The sequence below is a fragment of the Sceloporus occidentalis genome, unplaced genomic scaffold, assembly GCF_023333645.1.
Source record: "Sceloporus occidentalis isolate IW3139 unplaced genomic scaffold, rSceOcc1.0.p SCAF_21, whole genome shotgun sequence".
NCBI classification, from domain to species: domain Eukaryota; kingdom Metazoa; phylum Chordata; class Lepidosauria; order Squamata; family Phrynosomatidae; genus Sceloporus; species Sceloporus occidentalis.
In genome coordinates, this window is record NW_028317001.1 from 12555587 (window position 1) to 12569973 (window position 14387).

General features: G+C 47.6%; 1 protein-coding gene across 1 annotated transcript; it reads left to right on the forward strand.

Moving 5' to 3' along the window:
- Positions 1-1272: 1272 nt before the first annotated feature.
- LOC149301622 (uncharacterized) lies at positions 1273-13967 on the forward strand. The gene is made up of 2 exons (XM_089484326.1): positions 1273-1333; positions 12982-13967. Exon 2 carries the CDS (start codon positions 13077-13079, stop codon positions 13965-13967), a length of 891 nt encoding a protein of 296 aa, XP_089340452.1. The 5' UTR covers positions 1273-1333; positions 12982-13076.
- The last annotated feature ends 420 nt before the right edge of the window (positions 13968-14387 follow it).

Consider the following 14387-nt stretch of genomic DNA (forward strand, 5'->3'; position numbering starts at 1 on the left):
AGCTGTTGTGCAAGTTATAACTAGTGGCAGTTATATGTGTCACCATTCGAACAGTGCATCATTGGAATGTTGATGCAACTGTCAACTCTCCTTCCTAACTGTCACTGAGAGACAGAGTGAGACAGTTGGTGTGTGAGAGCAACTGCCTCTCTGTGGATGGTGTTACTGTGGCTGCGTCACAGGTTGTGTTATTGTTGGTTGTGTAAATAGTGTGTATTAGAGACGGTTGTCCAATACACTGTGTATATATATATATTGTAAATATTGCAAACGAAGGTTAAAGTCCTCGTGAAGAGTGAAGGCTTGTTCTGTAGTTATTTCTCAAGCCTGGAGCTCAAGGCCGTTTGCAGTGGTGAAGGAATATTTCCTTCTTGACCAGAATACCTTTGCAGACATCTCCACAGATTCCTTCTCCCTGGCGTCCTGTCGATGTGGTTCAACTCAGCAGGTGGTCGTGGTGGACAAAGCACGTCTTTCCACACACCCCAACAGAACAGAGGTTCCTCTTTCTCTCTCTGAGGCTCCAGAGAGAGAAGGAGGCCAGGTTCCTTGGGCCAAAAAGAGGGTTGTGTGTCCCTTTGTGCCTCTGACCCTCCATTTTGGGGGGAAGGAAGGGAGGGAGGGAGGGGCCTGTGAGGCTCTAAGGAAGGGGAGGCAGGGGACTCAGGGCCAGTGGGGAGGCTGGGCTTTGGGGGCTGGGAGAGAGAGGTGGGGAAAGAGACCCTCCCTTTGGGCCCTAGCTGGGGAGGGTCCCCACCAGTCCTTGCCTCCCCCTTTGTGAAAGGAGGCCCCCTCAACCCCCTGGACTAACTCCTGCCACTCATTCCTAGGGCTGGGACTCAGAGGAGCTTCCTAGGCATTGTCACCTTCTGCCCTCCATGGCCACTCATTTCACATCTAGCTATGGGAAATTAACAGGGCCCTCTTCAATTCCTCATCCCTTAATCCCCCATCACTCTAAGAAGGCATGGAGTATCTGTTGTGTATGAGAGCTGCAGTGAATCTGTGCTAGGTCCAGATGGGAGGAAGGGGATGCCCACCTCTGCATTGACCCAAAGGAGGCATATGTCACCTGCGTATGTCACCAGCAGGATGCTGTTCTCTGTGTCTTTGAGTGCTGCAGTGTTTCTTGCCAAGCCAATCCTAACCCTGGTCTCTTTTCTCAGGAACTTCATCTTGGACCCCTTGGACCCGGCTTTGGGGCCTCTCTTGCTGTAAGTGACCAAGTGCAGGGCCACCAGGACCCACTGCCCACCAGATGGCTGACACAGAGGCCAAGTGGAGGGAGTTGGGCTCCAACAGAAAGAGGATGCCGAGGTACAACAGCTCTTTGGTGAGTCACTATCCTATTAGCTTCATCTGTGTCATTGCTGGGCCAGTTTATGAAAGGAAGCAGATACGATACTGTCCCAGTTTGGCAGGGAAAGTCCTGCTTAATCCTGTGTCACCCCACTACTTCAGGGGCTTTTAAAAATTTCCCGGTTGCCCTCTCCTCCTACCAATTTTCCCGTTCTCAGCTCTCTTCAGTTCCTGAGTGCAATTGAGTTTGCACCTCACCAACTCAAAAGTGGGGAGAGGAGAGGAAAGAAGGAGGCAGGATATGGCCCTTCCCAGGAGGCTGATGCAAAGACAAACTGCTGTGCCCTTCCTAGCTTGTGTGATCTTCCTCATAAACAACTTTGGCCATCTTTACTGCCTTCTGGGTTGCTTGTCCACATGTGTCTTGCTTTTACAATCTGTGAAATATTGGGGGCTATGGGAGAACATCTCTGGATCTTAATATGGGGTGGGCCCAATGGCCCTCAAGCCCAGAGTGCTCCCCAGAACTGTTATTAAAAATGATGTTTGCTTCTGAAATGTGTCAAGAAATGTCTAAATGCACCATAATTCATTGTCGGGTAAATGTACTGTATGTGTTGGGATAGTCAGTATCCTAATCTATCATCAATATCCCAGCCATGGTCTAAATTATATTGTGTATTAATATTAAAAAGATTCGAGACAAACTGGATCTCAAAAGCAGTAGCTTTTATTTTGCTGACAGAATGTAAAGTTTATTTCCTGGACTGAATTCTAAAGTGATCAAATACTATTTGGATGCACCGTGTGCTTTCCTCCCCTTTAGCTTAGTCACTCTCTGGATGAGGGCTATTTTCTGTTGCAGGTGACCTTTGCGGATGTGGCAGTATATTTCACTGAGGATGAATGGAAACTGTTGACGAAGAAGCAGAGACTTATGTACAATTATATAATGATGGAGAATTATCAGAATGTGGCCTCTGTGGGTAAGGAACCGGAATCCATTAGCATTATAGAATCACAGAGTTCGAATAGACAACAAGGGCCATCCAGTTCAGTCCATTTCTGCCATGCAGGAATACACATTCCAAGCACCATCCAGCCTTGGTTTAAAGACCTCCAAAGAAGAGAACTCCACCAAACTCTAAGGAAGTATATTCCACTGTCGAAGAGCTCTTACTGTCCCAAAGTTCCTCCTAATGTTTAGGTGGAACCTCTTTCTCTGTCGTTTGCATCCATTGTGGTGTCTCTTTTTCTCTGTAGCAGCAAAAAGCAAGCTTGCTCCATCCTCAATACAACCCTTTCCAACATTTAAACATGTATATCATATCCGCTGTTAATTTTCTTTTCTCCAGGGTAAACATACCCAGTTCTCTAAGCCAGTTCTCATAGGGCTTTATGGTTTCCAGATCCTTCACCATTTTGGTTACCCTCCTCTGGGCATGTTCCAACCTGTCAACATCCTTTTTGAATTTCGGAGGCCAGAACTGGACACAGGATTATTCCAAGTAAACCCTGACCAAAGCTGAATAGAGCTTCACTATTACTTACCTTGATCTAGAAACTATACTCGTATTGATGCAACCTAGAATCACATTGGCCTTTTTAGCTGCCGCATCACACTGTTGGTCCAAGTTCAACTTGTGGTCTACTAGGAGTCCTAGATCCCTTTGAAGCGTAGTTTAATTGTGATAGCAACATCCTGTAGAATATTTGAATTAGTAGTTTAGTGAGGCACTATTGCTCTCCACTTTATAAGGATTCTAAATACTGTATTGTAAACTGCCAATTGTCAGAAGCAGGTTCTGTGGTTCATCCAGAATGGTATTAGGGTTTAGGGGGGATTGTTAGTAGTTTAAATGCTAGTAGTTTTAAGTAGTTGGTAAGTATAATGGGGCCTAGAATGGCTTGGGGAAAGGAAGCAGTTGTGGAGGCTCTTAGCTGACTGGTTTGTGAGTTTTGGGTGGAAGACATTCTACAGGGGGGAGAGTCGTATGTGAACGGTGAAAGAAGAAGGCAAGCGGTACCTTGGCAGCCAGGCTGGTTAGGGGCTGAAGGGGAGGAAAAGGGAGGAGTGTGAAGGTACTTAACGACGGAGGGAAAAGGTTTAGACACTTCAGAGACAGCTTAGACTTATTAATGGACCCTTCTGCCTGAGTTTCTCAATAAACCTTTTGGTAGAAGCAAAGGACTTTTTAATTCTGAAACTAAGTTCCGCCCCCAGATATCTCACCAATGCTAGGATTTTGTAGGAAGACAGCATGGAGATTACCAGTAATGCATTTCTCATTGAAATGGTAGCACATCTCTGAGTATGTTTCCTTTTTTGGCCCTCTTCCAGCCTTTTGAGGTTCTGCTTCACTTCCCCAAAGGGATGCAATGGGATACTGAGGCACAAAACTTTATTCCTATTTTAAGGCAATACAATGTGTGGTTGCCCCTGAGATCCCCAGGGGTCCAATGTGACACCCCCAATCCCCAACAGTAGCCCATCCCTGTCTTAGAGATGTCTTAATACTGCTCCCTGGTGCTTGATCCTCACCAAAACAGAAGTCCAGGACCCAGCCCCCTTGCTTTGCCTTTCCCAATGAGTAATTTGCATATGGATTATCCTGCCTTTCTCAACAAATGAGCCACAAAGTGTCCCTTTTATGCATCACACTCTGTTGGTGTGTGTCTGTGATAGAGAGAAAGAGCAAATGTGAAAAACAGAAAGGCAGGAAAGAGATGGTGAAGGTGAAATACTGAAGCAGTGCAGATGGGCAAGAAGGAAGGTTGGAGAGCGGAGGGAGAAAGGGAAGGGGATCAGGCTTAAGAGGGAGATGAAATGCACAGATATAAGATGGGGGACACCTGGCTGAATGAAACTACGTGTGAAAGGGATCTAGGAGTCCAAGTAAACCACAAGTTGAACATGCGTCAACAGTGTGATGTGGCAGCTAACAAGGCCAATACGATTTTAGGTTGCATCAATAGAAGGATTGTGTCAGGATCAAGGGAAGTAATAGTGCCATGGTATTCTGCTTTGGTCAGGCCTCACCTGGAATATTGTGTCCAGTTCTGGGCACCACAATTCAAAAAGGATGTGGAGAAACTGGAGCATGTCCAAAGGAGGGCGACTAAAATGGTGCAGGATTTGGAAACTATGAGGAACGACTTGGGTAACTAGGGATGTTTAGCCTGGAGAAGAGAAGGTTAAGGGGTGATATGATAGCCCTGTTTAAATATTTGAAGGAATGTCAAGCTTGTTTTCTGCTGCTCCAGGGACTAGAACACGGAACAATGGATGCAAACTGCAGTAAAAGAGATTCCACTTCAACATAAGAAGGAACTTCCTGACAGTAAGGTCTGTTCGACAATGGAACAAACTCACTCTGAGATTTAGGTGGAGTCTCCTTTCTTAGAGATCTTCAAACAGAGGCTGGATGGCCATCTTTCAGGGATGCTTTGATTCCTACATGGCAGAATGGGGTTGGACTGGATGGCCCTTGTAGTCTCTTCCATCTCTATGATTCTAGGCCTCTGGGAGCCAGGAGGGGGAGGCAGGAGCAAAGCCAGGATTGCCTAGCTCTGTGCGGAGAGAAAGGGACCTCTGGGAAGGGCCAGGAGAGGGGCCTTGGGGATTGGGAGGCAGCCACCAACCTCACAGACTATACTGATAATAATAATAATAATAATAATAATAATAATAATAATAATGTTTTATTTGTATTTACCCGCCTCTCTCAATGGAGCGAGGCGGTACTACAACCGTAAAATAGCCACAAAACAACAATAGCATCCAATTTACACACAGTAAAACAACAAAACGCTTAAAACTCAATTTGGAACAAATAAAAACATCATTTAAAATGCACAGTTGTGATCAGAAGTGGGATTTTTCCTTAAGTTCTTTAAAGAGGTCAGCTGGGTAAGTCTGCAGGAAGGGATCCGTTTTAAGTCCTTTCTTGAAAGCATCCAAGGTGGTGTTAAGACAGATCTCCTCCGGCAAGTTGCTCCATAACTTGGGGGCCATGGCTGTGTACGCTCTGTGAGAAGTTGTTCTTAGCCTGACCTTTGGGTAATCTAATAGATTCTTCCCAGATGTTCTGAGAGTGAGGGGCGGATGGTATAGGGAGAGGTGTTCCCTCAAGTAGCTCAGGCCCAAGCCATGTAGGGCTTTAAAGGTAATAAGCAATGCTTGGTATTGCGCCCGGAAGCTAATTGGCAGCCAATGTAGGGATACTGGTGTTATATGGTCTGACCTAGATGTTCTGGTGACCAATCTGGCTGCCGCGTTTTCAACTAACTAAAGATTCCGAACTTGGTACAAAGGTAGCCCCATGTAGAGCACTAAACCTAAGAACTGAACTCGAAACCAGGCCCTTGTTTTAATACATATTAAGGGTTCCATTTAGCAATTATGAGCAATGTCTATGAAGAGAGGAAAGGGCAACACAAAAATTCCTTTTTCTCTAATGTCTCTTTTCCAACCTGAGCTTTCTTAGCTCTGTGGTTGATTCCAGAGGCCCTTTGTCACTTGAAATGCTGGAGTCTGGGGAGGACACACACAAGTGCTATGCTTTTAGGGGAATTTCATACTTAGCTCAAAGGAGAGATTGAGGCAACAGTGACCACGGGATTCATCCCAACTATGCCAGGCCCAGAAGCACACACAACTTCAGAGGCATTTCAGATAGGCTTTTGTGTTTTATTTAGGGGAAAAACAAAATACATGCACGCACACACACATCTACACATGCAAGAACTAGGTAACAAAGGTGGGAGTGGTGAATAGTGTAAGGCTTTGCTAATGGTAATACGTTACCTAGATGGATCTTGATTCCAATTGCTGAGGGTCCAGAAAGGGGAGAGAAGTCAGTAACTGCTATAGCAAGTGGGGCTGGTGAGTGTAGTGAGGTGTTTAGCAATGTAAACCAACGGAGTGTGAGTCTGCAACTGGACTGATGCTGAAGAACAGCCAGTTGGGGCTGATATTTATACTGAAATTGTTGCTTGGGGGCAGAAACCGAGTATTCGAAAAGGTTTAAATTGCTTTAGGATGTTTCCTGGGTGGGGAAAGAATTGTCTGAAACTGAATTAAATTAAATGGGTGCTTGGTGGAAATACTTCAGCCAAAAAGGATTATCACACCGGCTCTCAGCTCCTTCTTGGCTCTGAATTCTGGTCCCATTCAAAGCCAATGTATAGCACAGTCTGAAGCCGACACTCCCAGAGTTCAATAATAACATAGCAACAGTACAGTAGCAAATCTCCAGATATAGGCATTGGCAATGCATTAACCACTTTCCACACTTAAAAATAACTCACAGACACAATTGATTTCCTCCAAGTCCTTGGAGGTTCTTTAGCTTGAGTTGCAATAGAAAACAAATATGTATCAGCTCTCCTCTCTGACTTTCATCAACTTCACAATCTCTTGTACACACAACTCCAACCCACATCAATCCGCATGTGAGCTGTATCCTGTATTGGTTGTGAGTAATCTCCTGGTGCCACACAGCATGAAGCATCCTCTGCAGTTAGCTTGCATCATGCCATGGGCTCTGACTCAACACTCTATGGCAGTCTCACAGGAAATGATGCCAATTTTTAATCAAAGTACTTTTACATATATATATTGGAATATTTTTCAAATGCCTAACTATCTGCTTCTACTGATTTCCTCATGACAGTTCCTCTTCAATTTCTTCTTTGGTAGCTCTGAGTAAGGATACAGTCATTATATGGATTTGGGGCATCCAGAACAGGGTCATTGTCAGAACTCCAAAGCCAATTACTGATCAATATTCACATTCACCTTGGTTACTGTTCATATTGGGTAATTGCTTTAATTGTAGTTCTGTCTGCTTTGCATTGCTTTGCTAAGGGGGATGGGGTGCTTGGGACGGATTGCAGCTTAGGATTGGAATGCACTGTTTAATTAGCTGGAGACATCTGCGGAGACTGTCCAAGGTCAGGTTGGTTTCTCAGGCATCGTTAGCTTGGGAAGCAAAGGGGGGAAAGAAGGTGGAGAGGAGAAAAGGCGGGAGAGGAAAAAAGGTGGGGGCTTGGGTACTTTTAACTTGGTGTTTGAGGCTTGGCTTTCAGATTTCACTGAAAAGTCTGTCTGTTCACTTTCATCTGTATCTCAATAAACTTCACTGCTTTTAAGCAAGTTGCTGTTGTGGATCACTGGTGGAAGTTGGCGGATCTTACAGTCAGTGAAATCTACTGTAATCTACTTGTCATCATGTCTGAAGTGAAGGTGCAGGTTGAACCATCCGATCTGGAGATCGAGGTGGTGGAAGACACCGGGGCCCTCGGGACCGAGGGAAAGAGCGGCGTCGAGGAACGCCAGGGAGCAAGGCCCAAGACAGGGACCAGCTCAGAGGACCAACCAGAGGACTGGTGGTACCTGCCAGCGGGGACCGGGAGACACCGGCGCCGGGCTGGCAGACTGACGGCGTGGAACCAAGGACTGGGGGAAGCTATGTTGCAGAGCCCCGGACCTGAGGACCTATCGGAGGAGGTGGCCAGTGTCAAGGACGACATCCGTCAACTGAAGGAGATGATGGCCACCCTGATGCCCAAGGAAGGGAAGAAACCGGGGCAGGAAGCCCGAAAGGCACCCGCACTCGCCGCCGCCCGGGCCGCCCGTCCAGTGGACCTGGAGGAGGACGTCGACTCGGAGATGGAGGACGAGGATGACCAGAGCTCAAGGCCGCCCTCTCGTCGGAGAGGAGTGGGGGGAACCTCACGAATTCGTCGGGGAGAAGCAGAGGCGCTGCGCGAGCTGTTGGCGGGCAAGCTGGAGGCCAAGTTCAACGGGGACCCGGAACAGCTCCCATTCTTCCTCGCGCAGGTGGCGGGGCACATGCGGGCTCGAGGGGACTACTTCCCGGACGAAGCCGAGAAGGTGAGATGCGTGGCTGGCCGACTGGAGGGCCAAGCGGCCCAGTGGCTAGTGCAGCTGTATGATTGTGGGGCACCCGAGCTGCGGTCCCTGGACGCCTTCATGACAGCACTTCGAGCCCGGTTCGAGGACCCGTTCCGCGTGGATCGGGCAAAGGCCAAGTTCGCCACCCTGCAGCAGGGAAGTCGATCCGTGGCAGAATATGTGTTGGAGTTCCGGAGCGTGGCTGCAAACATTCCGGATTATCCGGACGCGATGATGACCCGCCAGTTCCAGGATGGCCTCCGCGCAGACCTGCTAGAGTGGATCCTGATGAGAGAAACGCCTGCGGGCCTACAAGAGTGGATTCGTTGTGCCGGCGAGGCGGAGGCCACCAGGGAGCGGATTCGGCTTGCCAAGCAGCGAGCAGCTTTCCAACAAAGGAAGGTGGCCGCGACCCCGGGCCGAGAAGGCAGACCCAAGACTTCGGCGGAGGTGGAGAAGCAGCGCCGGATGAGACTGGGCCTGTGTTTGGCATGTGGGAAAAAGGGCCACATGATTGCGACCTGCCCGGATAGGGCCACCGGCAAAAAGACCCCCAAGGCGGCGCCAGGCGGTTCCGGAGGCCCAGGGAAAGGGGCCGCCGGCCAGGCTGCCGAGCCGGCCGGGGCCGAGGACGAGCGCCCAGCTGGATTGGCCCAAGACCAGGCCATTCCGGATTTGGTGAGTGGAGGGATCTCCATTTATTACTTGGAAGTTAAATTGGGACATAAAATAAAAGGGACTACAGAGCCAATGCTGGCAGCTCTGGACTCGGGGTGCACCCGATGTCTAATCAGCGAAAAGCTGGTGCAATCGCTCCAGATTGAACAGGAGCCTTTGCCGGAGTCAATCCCTTTCCTGCAGATGGATGGGACGGTCATGGGGGGGAAACCCAGCAGTCATCAGACTGAGAAACTTATGCTTCAGGTTTCGGGACATTGGGAAACCCTCCGGTTTGTGGTTGGGCCCACCAGGGGTTGCGATTTAGTGTTGGGAATAGACTGGCTGGCGTTTCACAACCCATTCATCAATTGGAAAACCAAGCAGTTGGTGTTCAACGACCCTGGGTGCAGTAAGCATGTGGCGCCTGCAGGGAACATGGGGAGAGAGCCGCACCGTGCCACTGCGGTGACGGTCTATGGCCCTTACCCAAAAGCGACAGTCAACCGGCTACAGGAGATGGGGAGTTTCCCAGAGGTCTATAAGGATTTGAGTGCAGTGTTTGAGGAAACTGAGTGTGACCTCTTGCCGCCTCACCGAGACACAGACTGTGCCATTGAATTGACCCCCGGGGCCCCACTCCCTAAACCCAAACTGTACTCCATGACTCCAAGGGAGATGGTGACATTGAAGGAGTTCATTAACAAGAATTTGGCTAGAGGGTTCATCCGCCCCTCCAGTTCACCGTTCGGTGCGCCAGTGTTTTTCAGGGAAAAGAAGGATGGGTCCCTGCGGTTGGTGACAGATTACAAGAACTTGAATGCTATCAGCACTTGTAGCAAATATCCCCTTCCATTGATGAAGGACATGTTGAGCAGATTGGCCACGGGGAAGATTTTCACCAAATTGGACTTAAGGGATGCTTACTTTCGAGTAAGGATTAAGGAGGGGGATGAATATAAGACCGCATTCCATTGCCCGTTGGGGGCGTTTGAATACCTAGTCCTCCCGTTTGGCCTTGCGGGGGGGGCCTTCGTGTTTCATGCAGCTGATCCATGAGGTGCTGCAGGACTTGCTGTACGAAGGGGTGCTGGTATATTTGGACGACATTCTCATTTACTCCCCGGACCTTCCCAGCCATGTGAAACTGGTGCGAAAGGTGTTGCAAAGGCTGTTAGAGAACAAACTGTATGTTAAACTGTCTAAATGTGAATTTCACACAGATAGTTTGGAGTTCTTGGGATATAGAGTGTCCACCCGGGGATTACAAATGGACCCACATAAAGTACAAGATGTCATGAACTGGCCGCAACCAAAAACCCGCAAACAGGTGCAACGATTTCTAGGGTTTGCTAACTTTTACAGACAGTTCATCCCCAATTTTGCTCAAATTGCATTACCCATCACCAATCTGTTAAAAACCAAGGTGGGGGAATCTGGTGAACCTGCAAGTGCTGGCGAACAGGCAGCCCGAATGAAACCTTCCTTTAAAGTGGACTGGACTCGGGAGTGCACAGAGGCTTTTGTGCAGTTAAAGAAATTGTTCAGTACAGAGCCTGTGTTAAAGCACCCAGACCCTGAGCAGCCTTTTGTGGTGCAAGTAGATGCTTCAGATGAAGCAGTGGGGGCAGTGCTGATGCAAAGGGATAGCGAGGGCAAACTGAGGCCTTGCGCCTATTTGTCTAAACGCTTTGATTCTACCCAAAAAGGTTGGCCATGCTGGGAGAAAGAGGCCTATGCCATTAAGAGGGCTTTGGAGGTGTGGAGGCAATTCTTGGAGGGGGCTCCACACCCGTTCGAAGTGTGGACGGATCATCGAAACTTAGAGGCCCTACAAACCCCCAAGCAGTTGACCCCCAAACAGAGGCGGTGGGCAAAGGAGTTCTATAAGTTCAACTTCACAATAAAGTTCTTCCCTGGTAAAGACAATGTACTGGCAGATGGGTTGTCCAGAATGCATGGCCCTGGACAACAAGAACGTAGTGAACTTCAGACTCTGTTCTCCTCCAAACAATTGGGGCTGGGAGTGACCACGCGCTCTCAGGCCAAAAGGGAGCAGGAATCTAGCTGGGAAGCTCTAGACCCCATGGTGAGAGAAATTTTGGAGGCATATGAAACAGATGAGGAGTTGGCAGGCCTAAAGACTGAACTCCAATGCTCAGAGCAGGGAGTATGGACCAAAGATTGGAAAATATATGTGCCTGGGGCCTGCAGGCCTAAAGTGATGGAACTATGTCATGATGTCAAAGCCGCAGGTCATTGGGGTTTCATTAAAACCTGGCTGACACTAAGCTCCAAGTACTGGTGGCCCAAAGCTCGTAAAGGGGTGGAGGCTTATGTACAGGGGTGTTCAATTTGTGCCAGAGCCAAACCCCACACGGGCAAGCCGAGTGGCCTATTGCAGCCGGTGGAGACCCCATCTAGGCCTTGGCAACACATTGCAATGGACTTCATTACTGACTTGCCAGAAAGCAAAGGCAAAGACACCATTTGGGTTGTTACGGACTTGTTTTCCAAACAGGTGCACTATGTGGGTTGCAAAGGGGTCCCCACTGCATCCAAACTGGCTGACCTTTTCATTGAAAACATATACAAGTTCCATTGTTTGCCGGACAAGATTCTGTCCGACCGGGGATCGTCCTTCACTTCCAGATTTTGGCGGTGTTTGCAAGACAAGTTGGGGGTGCAATTGGCGTTCAGCTCTGCTTTTCACCCCCAGACGGACGGTCAGACGGAAAGGGTTAATCGGAGCCTGGAGGTCTATTTAAGGTGCTATGTCAATTACCTACAAGATAACTGGATGGACTTGCTGCCCCATGCTGAGGTGGCCTTTAATGTATCTAGTCATGCCAGCATTGGGATGTCTCCTTTTCAAGTGGTGTTTGGCTATGAGCCTAGGGTCATCCCACAACTATCCCCTGAACCAAAGGATCCGGTGCCAGTAGGAAAGTGGAGTCAGCTCTTGCGGGACAGTTGGCCTAAAATTGAGGAGGCATTGAAACAGGCCAAATTGGACTACAAGCGCTTTGCTGATCAGCACAGGAAGCCTGGTTGGGACATTCAGGAGGGAGACTGGGTGTTCCTGTCTACCAAGAACTTAAAGTGTAGAGTGCCTTGTAAAAAGTTAGGCCCCAAATTTGTGGGTCCTTTTGCTGTAAAAAGACTTGTTAGTGAAGTGACTGCTGAGTTGGACCTGCCTAAGATGTACAAACACATTAACCCTACATTTCATTTCAGCCTGCTGAAACCTGCTGGGAAGAGAACTGAAGATGAACTGAAGGAACCTGCTCCACTGCCATTGCTCATTGAGGGGGAAGAACATTTTGAAATTGTGAAGATTTTGGACTCTAGGGTTGTAAAAGGGGGCTTAGAATACCTGGTGCAGTGGAAACATTTCCCAGTTGATATGGCTGAGTGGGTGGGGGTTAAACATGTCAATGCTGAGCGGCTGATACATGAGTTTCATTTGGCTTACCCTGATAAACCTAAAATGAGTAAATAGAGCTTTGGGGGGGGGGCAGAGTGTCAGAACTCCAAAGCCAATTACTGATCAATATTCACATTCACCTTGGTTACTGTTCATATTGGGTAATTGCTTTAATTGTAGTTCTGTCTGCTTTGCATTGCTTTGCTAAGGGGGATGGGGTGCTTGGGACGGATTGCAGCTTAGGATTGGAATGCACTGTTTAATTAGCTGGAGACATCTGCGGAGACTGTCCAAGGTCAGGTTGGTTTCTCAGGCATCGTTAGCTTGGGAAGCAAAGGGGGGAAAGAAGGTGGAGAGGAGAAAAGGCGGGAGAGGAAAAAAGGTGGGGGCTTGGGTACTTTTAACTTGGTGTTTGAGGCTTGGCTTTCAGATTTCACTGAAAAGTCTGTCTGTTCACTTTCATCTGTATCTCAATAAACTTCACTGCTTTTAAGCAAGTTGCTGTTGTGGATCACTGGTGGAAGTTGGCGGATCTTACAGTCATGCTCAGGTCACTCACACCAACATTATTAATTTAATCTCAAATAGGGAGGGATGAATGTGAGGCTAAATCTTGGGGTAACCCTTTCATCTCTTAACACTGAGATTCAGTCTTGTCTATCATTGTCCTCCTTTACAGAAGAATTTGTCAGTCACAAGAGAGTCCACACAAGAAAGAAGCCACATAAATGCCAGCATTGTGGGAAATGTTTTTCTTCAAAGGCATACCTAGTGATGCATCAAAGAGTCCACACAGGAGAGAAGCCATACAAATGCCAGCATTGTGGGAAATGTTTTGCCTACAAGTCAGTCCTTGTCATGCATCGAAGAGTCCACACAGGAGAGAAGCCATACAAATGCCAGCATTGTGTGAAAGGTTTTTCTTGGAAGTCACACCTTTTGGTACATCAGAGAGTCCACACAGGAGAAAACCCAAACAAATGCCAGGATTGTGGGAAATGTTTTTCTTCCAAGTCATACCTATTGGTACATCAGAGAGTCCACACAGGAGAGAAGCCATACAAATGCCAGCATTGTGGGAAATGTTTTTCTCGAAAGTCAGTCCTAGTGATACATCAGAGAGTCCACACAAGAGAGAAGCCATACAAATGCCAGCATTGTGGGAAATGTTTTTCTTCGAAGTCAAACCTAGTGACACATCAGAGAGTCCACACAGGAGAGAAGCCATACAAATGCCAGCATTGTGGGAAATGTTTTTCTTCAAAGCCATACCTATTGGCACATCAGAGAGTCCACACAGGAGAGAACCCAAACAAATGCCAGGATTGTGGGAAATGTTTTTCTTCCAAGTCATATCTATTGGCACATCAGAGAGTCCACACAGGAGAGAAGCCATACAAATGCCAGCATTGTGGGAAATGTTTTTCTCGAAAGTCAGTCCTAGTGATACATCAGAGAGTCCACACAAGAGAGAAGCCATACAAATGCCAGCATTGTGGGAAATGTTTTTCTTCCAAGTCAAACCTAGTGACACATCAGAGAGTCCACACAGGAGAGAAGCCACACAAATGCAAGCATTGTGGGAAATGTTTTTCTTTGAAGTCAAACCTAGAAAGACATCAGAGAGTCCACACAGGAGAGAAGCCACACAAATTCCAGAAATGAACTAACATTATATTTATCAAGAAGCAAAACAAAGAATGTATTTTTAATCTTGTGGTGATAAGAAAAAGCCCTTGTGATTTCGTGTGTTAGGTTTGTGTGTCCATATGCCTGTTTATGTTTTTCAATTATATTTTGTTATTTTGAGGTTTTAATTGCCTTTATTATAGATTATTGCTTTCGTTTATAAATTTGAGTGGGGATCATGGTGGTGGAATAGATTAGTTAAACAGAGGGGTGGGATTGGCTGCAGCTGGTTAGAATAGTTATGGGAATGATAGCATTTGGAATTTGTTCGATGTTGGCTGAAGAAAGTTTGGGACAGGTATTAACAGAAAGGGCTAGTTTGTGGGAATGGCAAAGGGGGCCTTGTTATCTGTGGGACATAGACTGTGGGAATTGGAGGTGGGGGCCAGGTTTGGA

Excerpts from the sequence above, each read along its gene's own strand:
- LOC149301622 (XM_089484326.1), top strand. The coding sequence starts at position 13,077 with ATGCATCAAAGAGTCCACACAGGAGAGAAGCCATACAAATGCCAGCAT.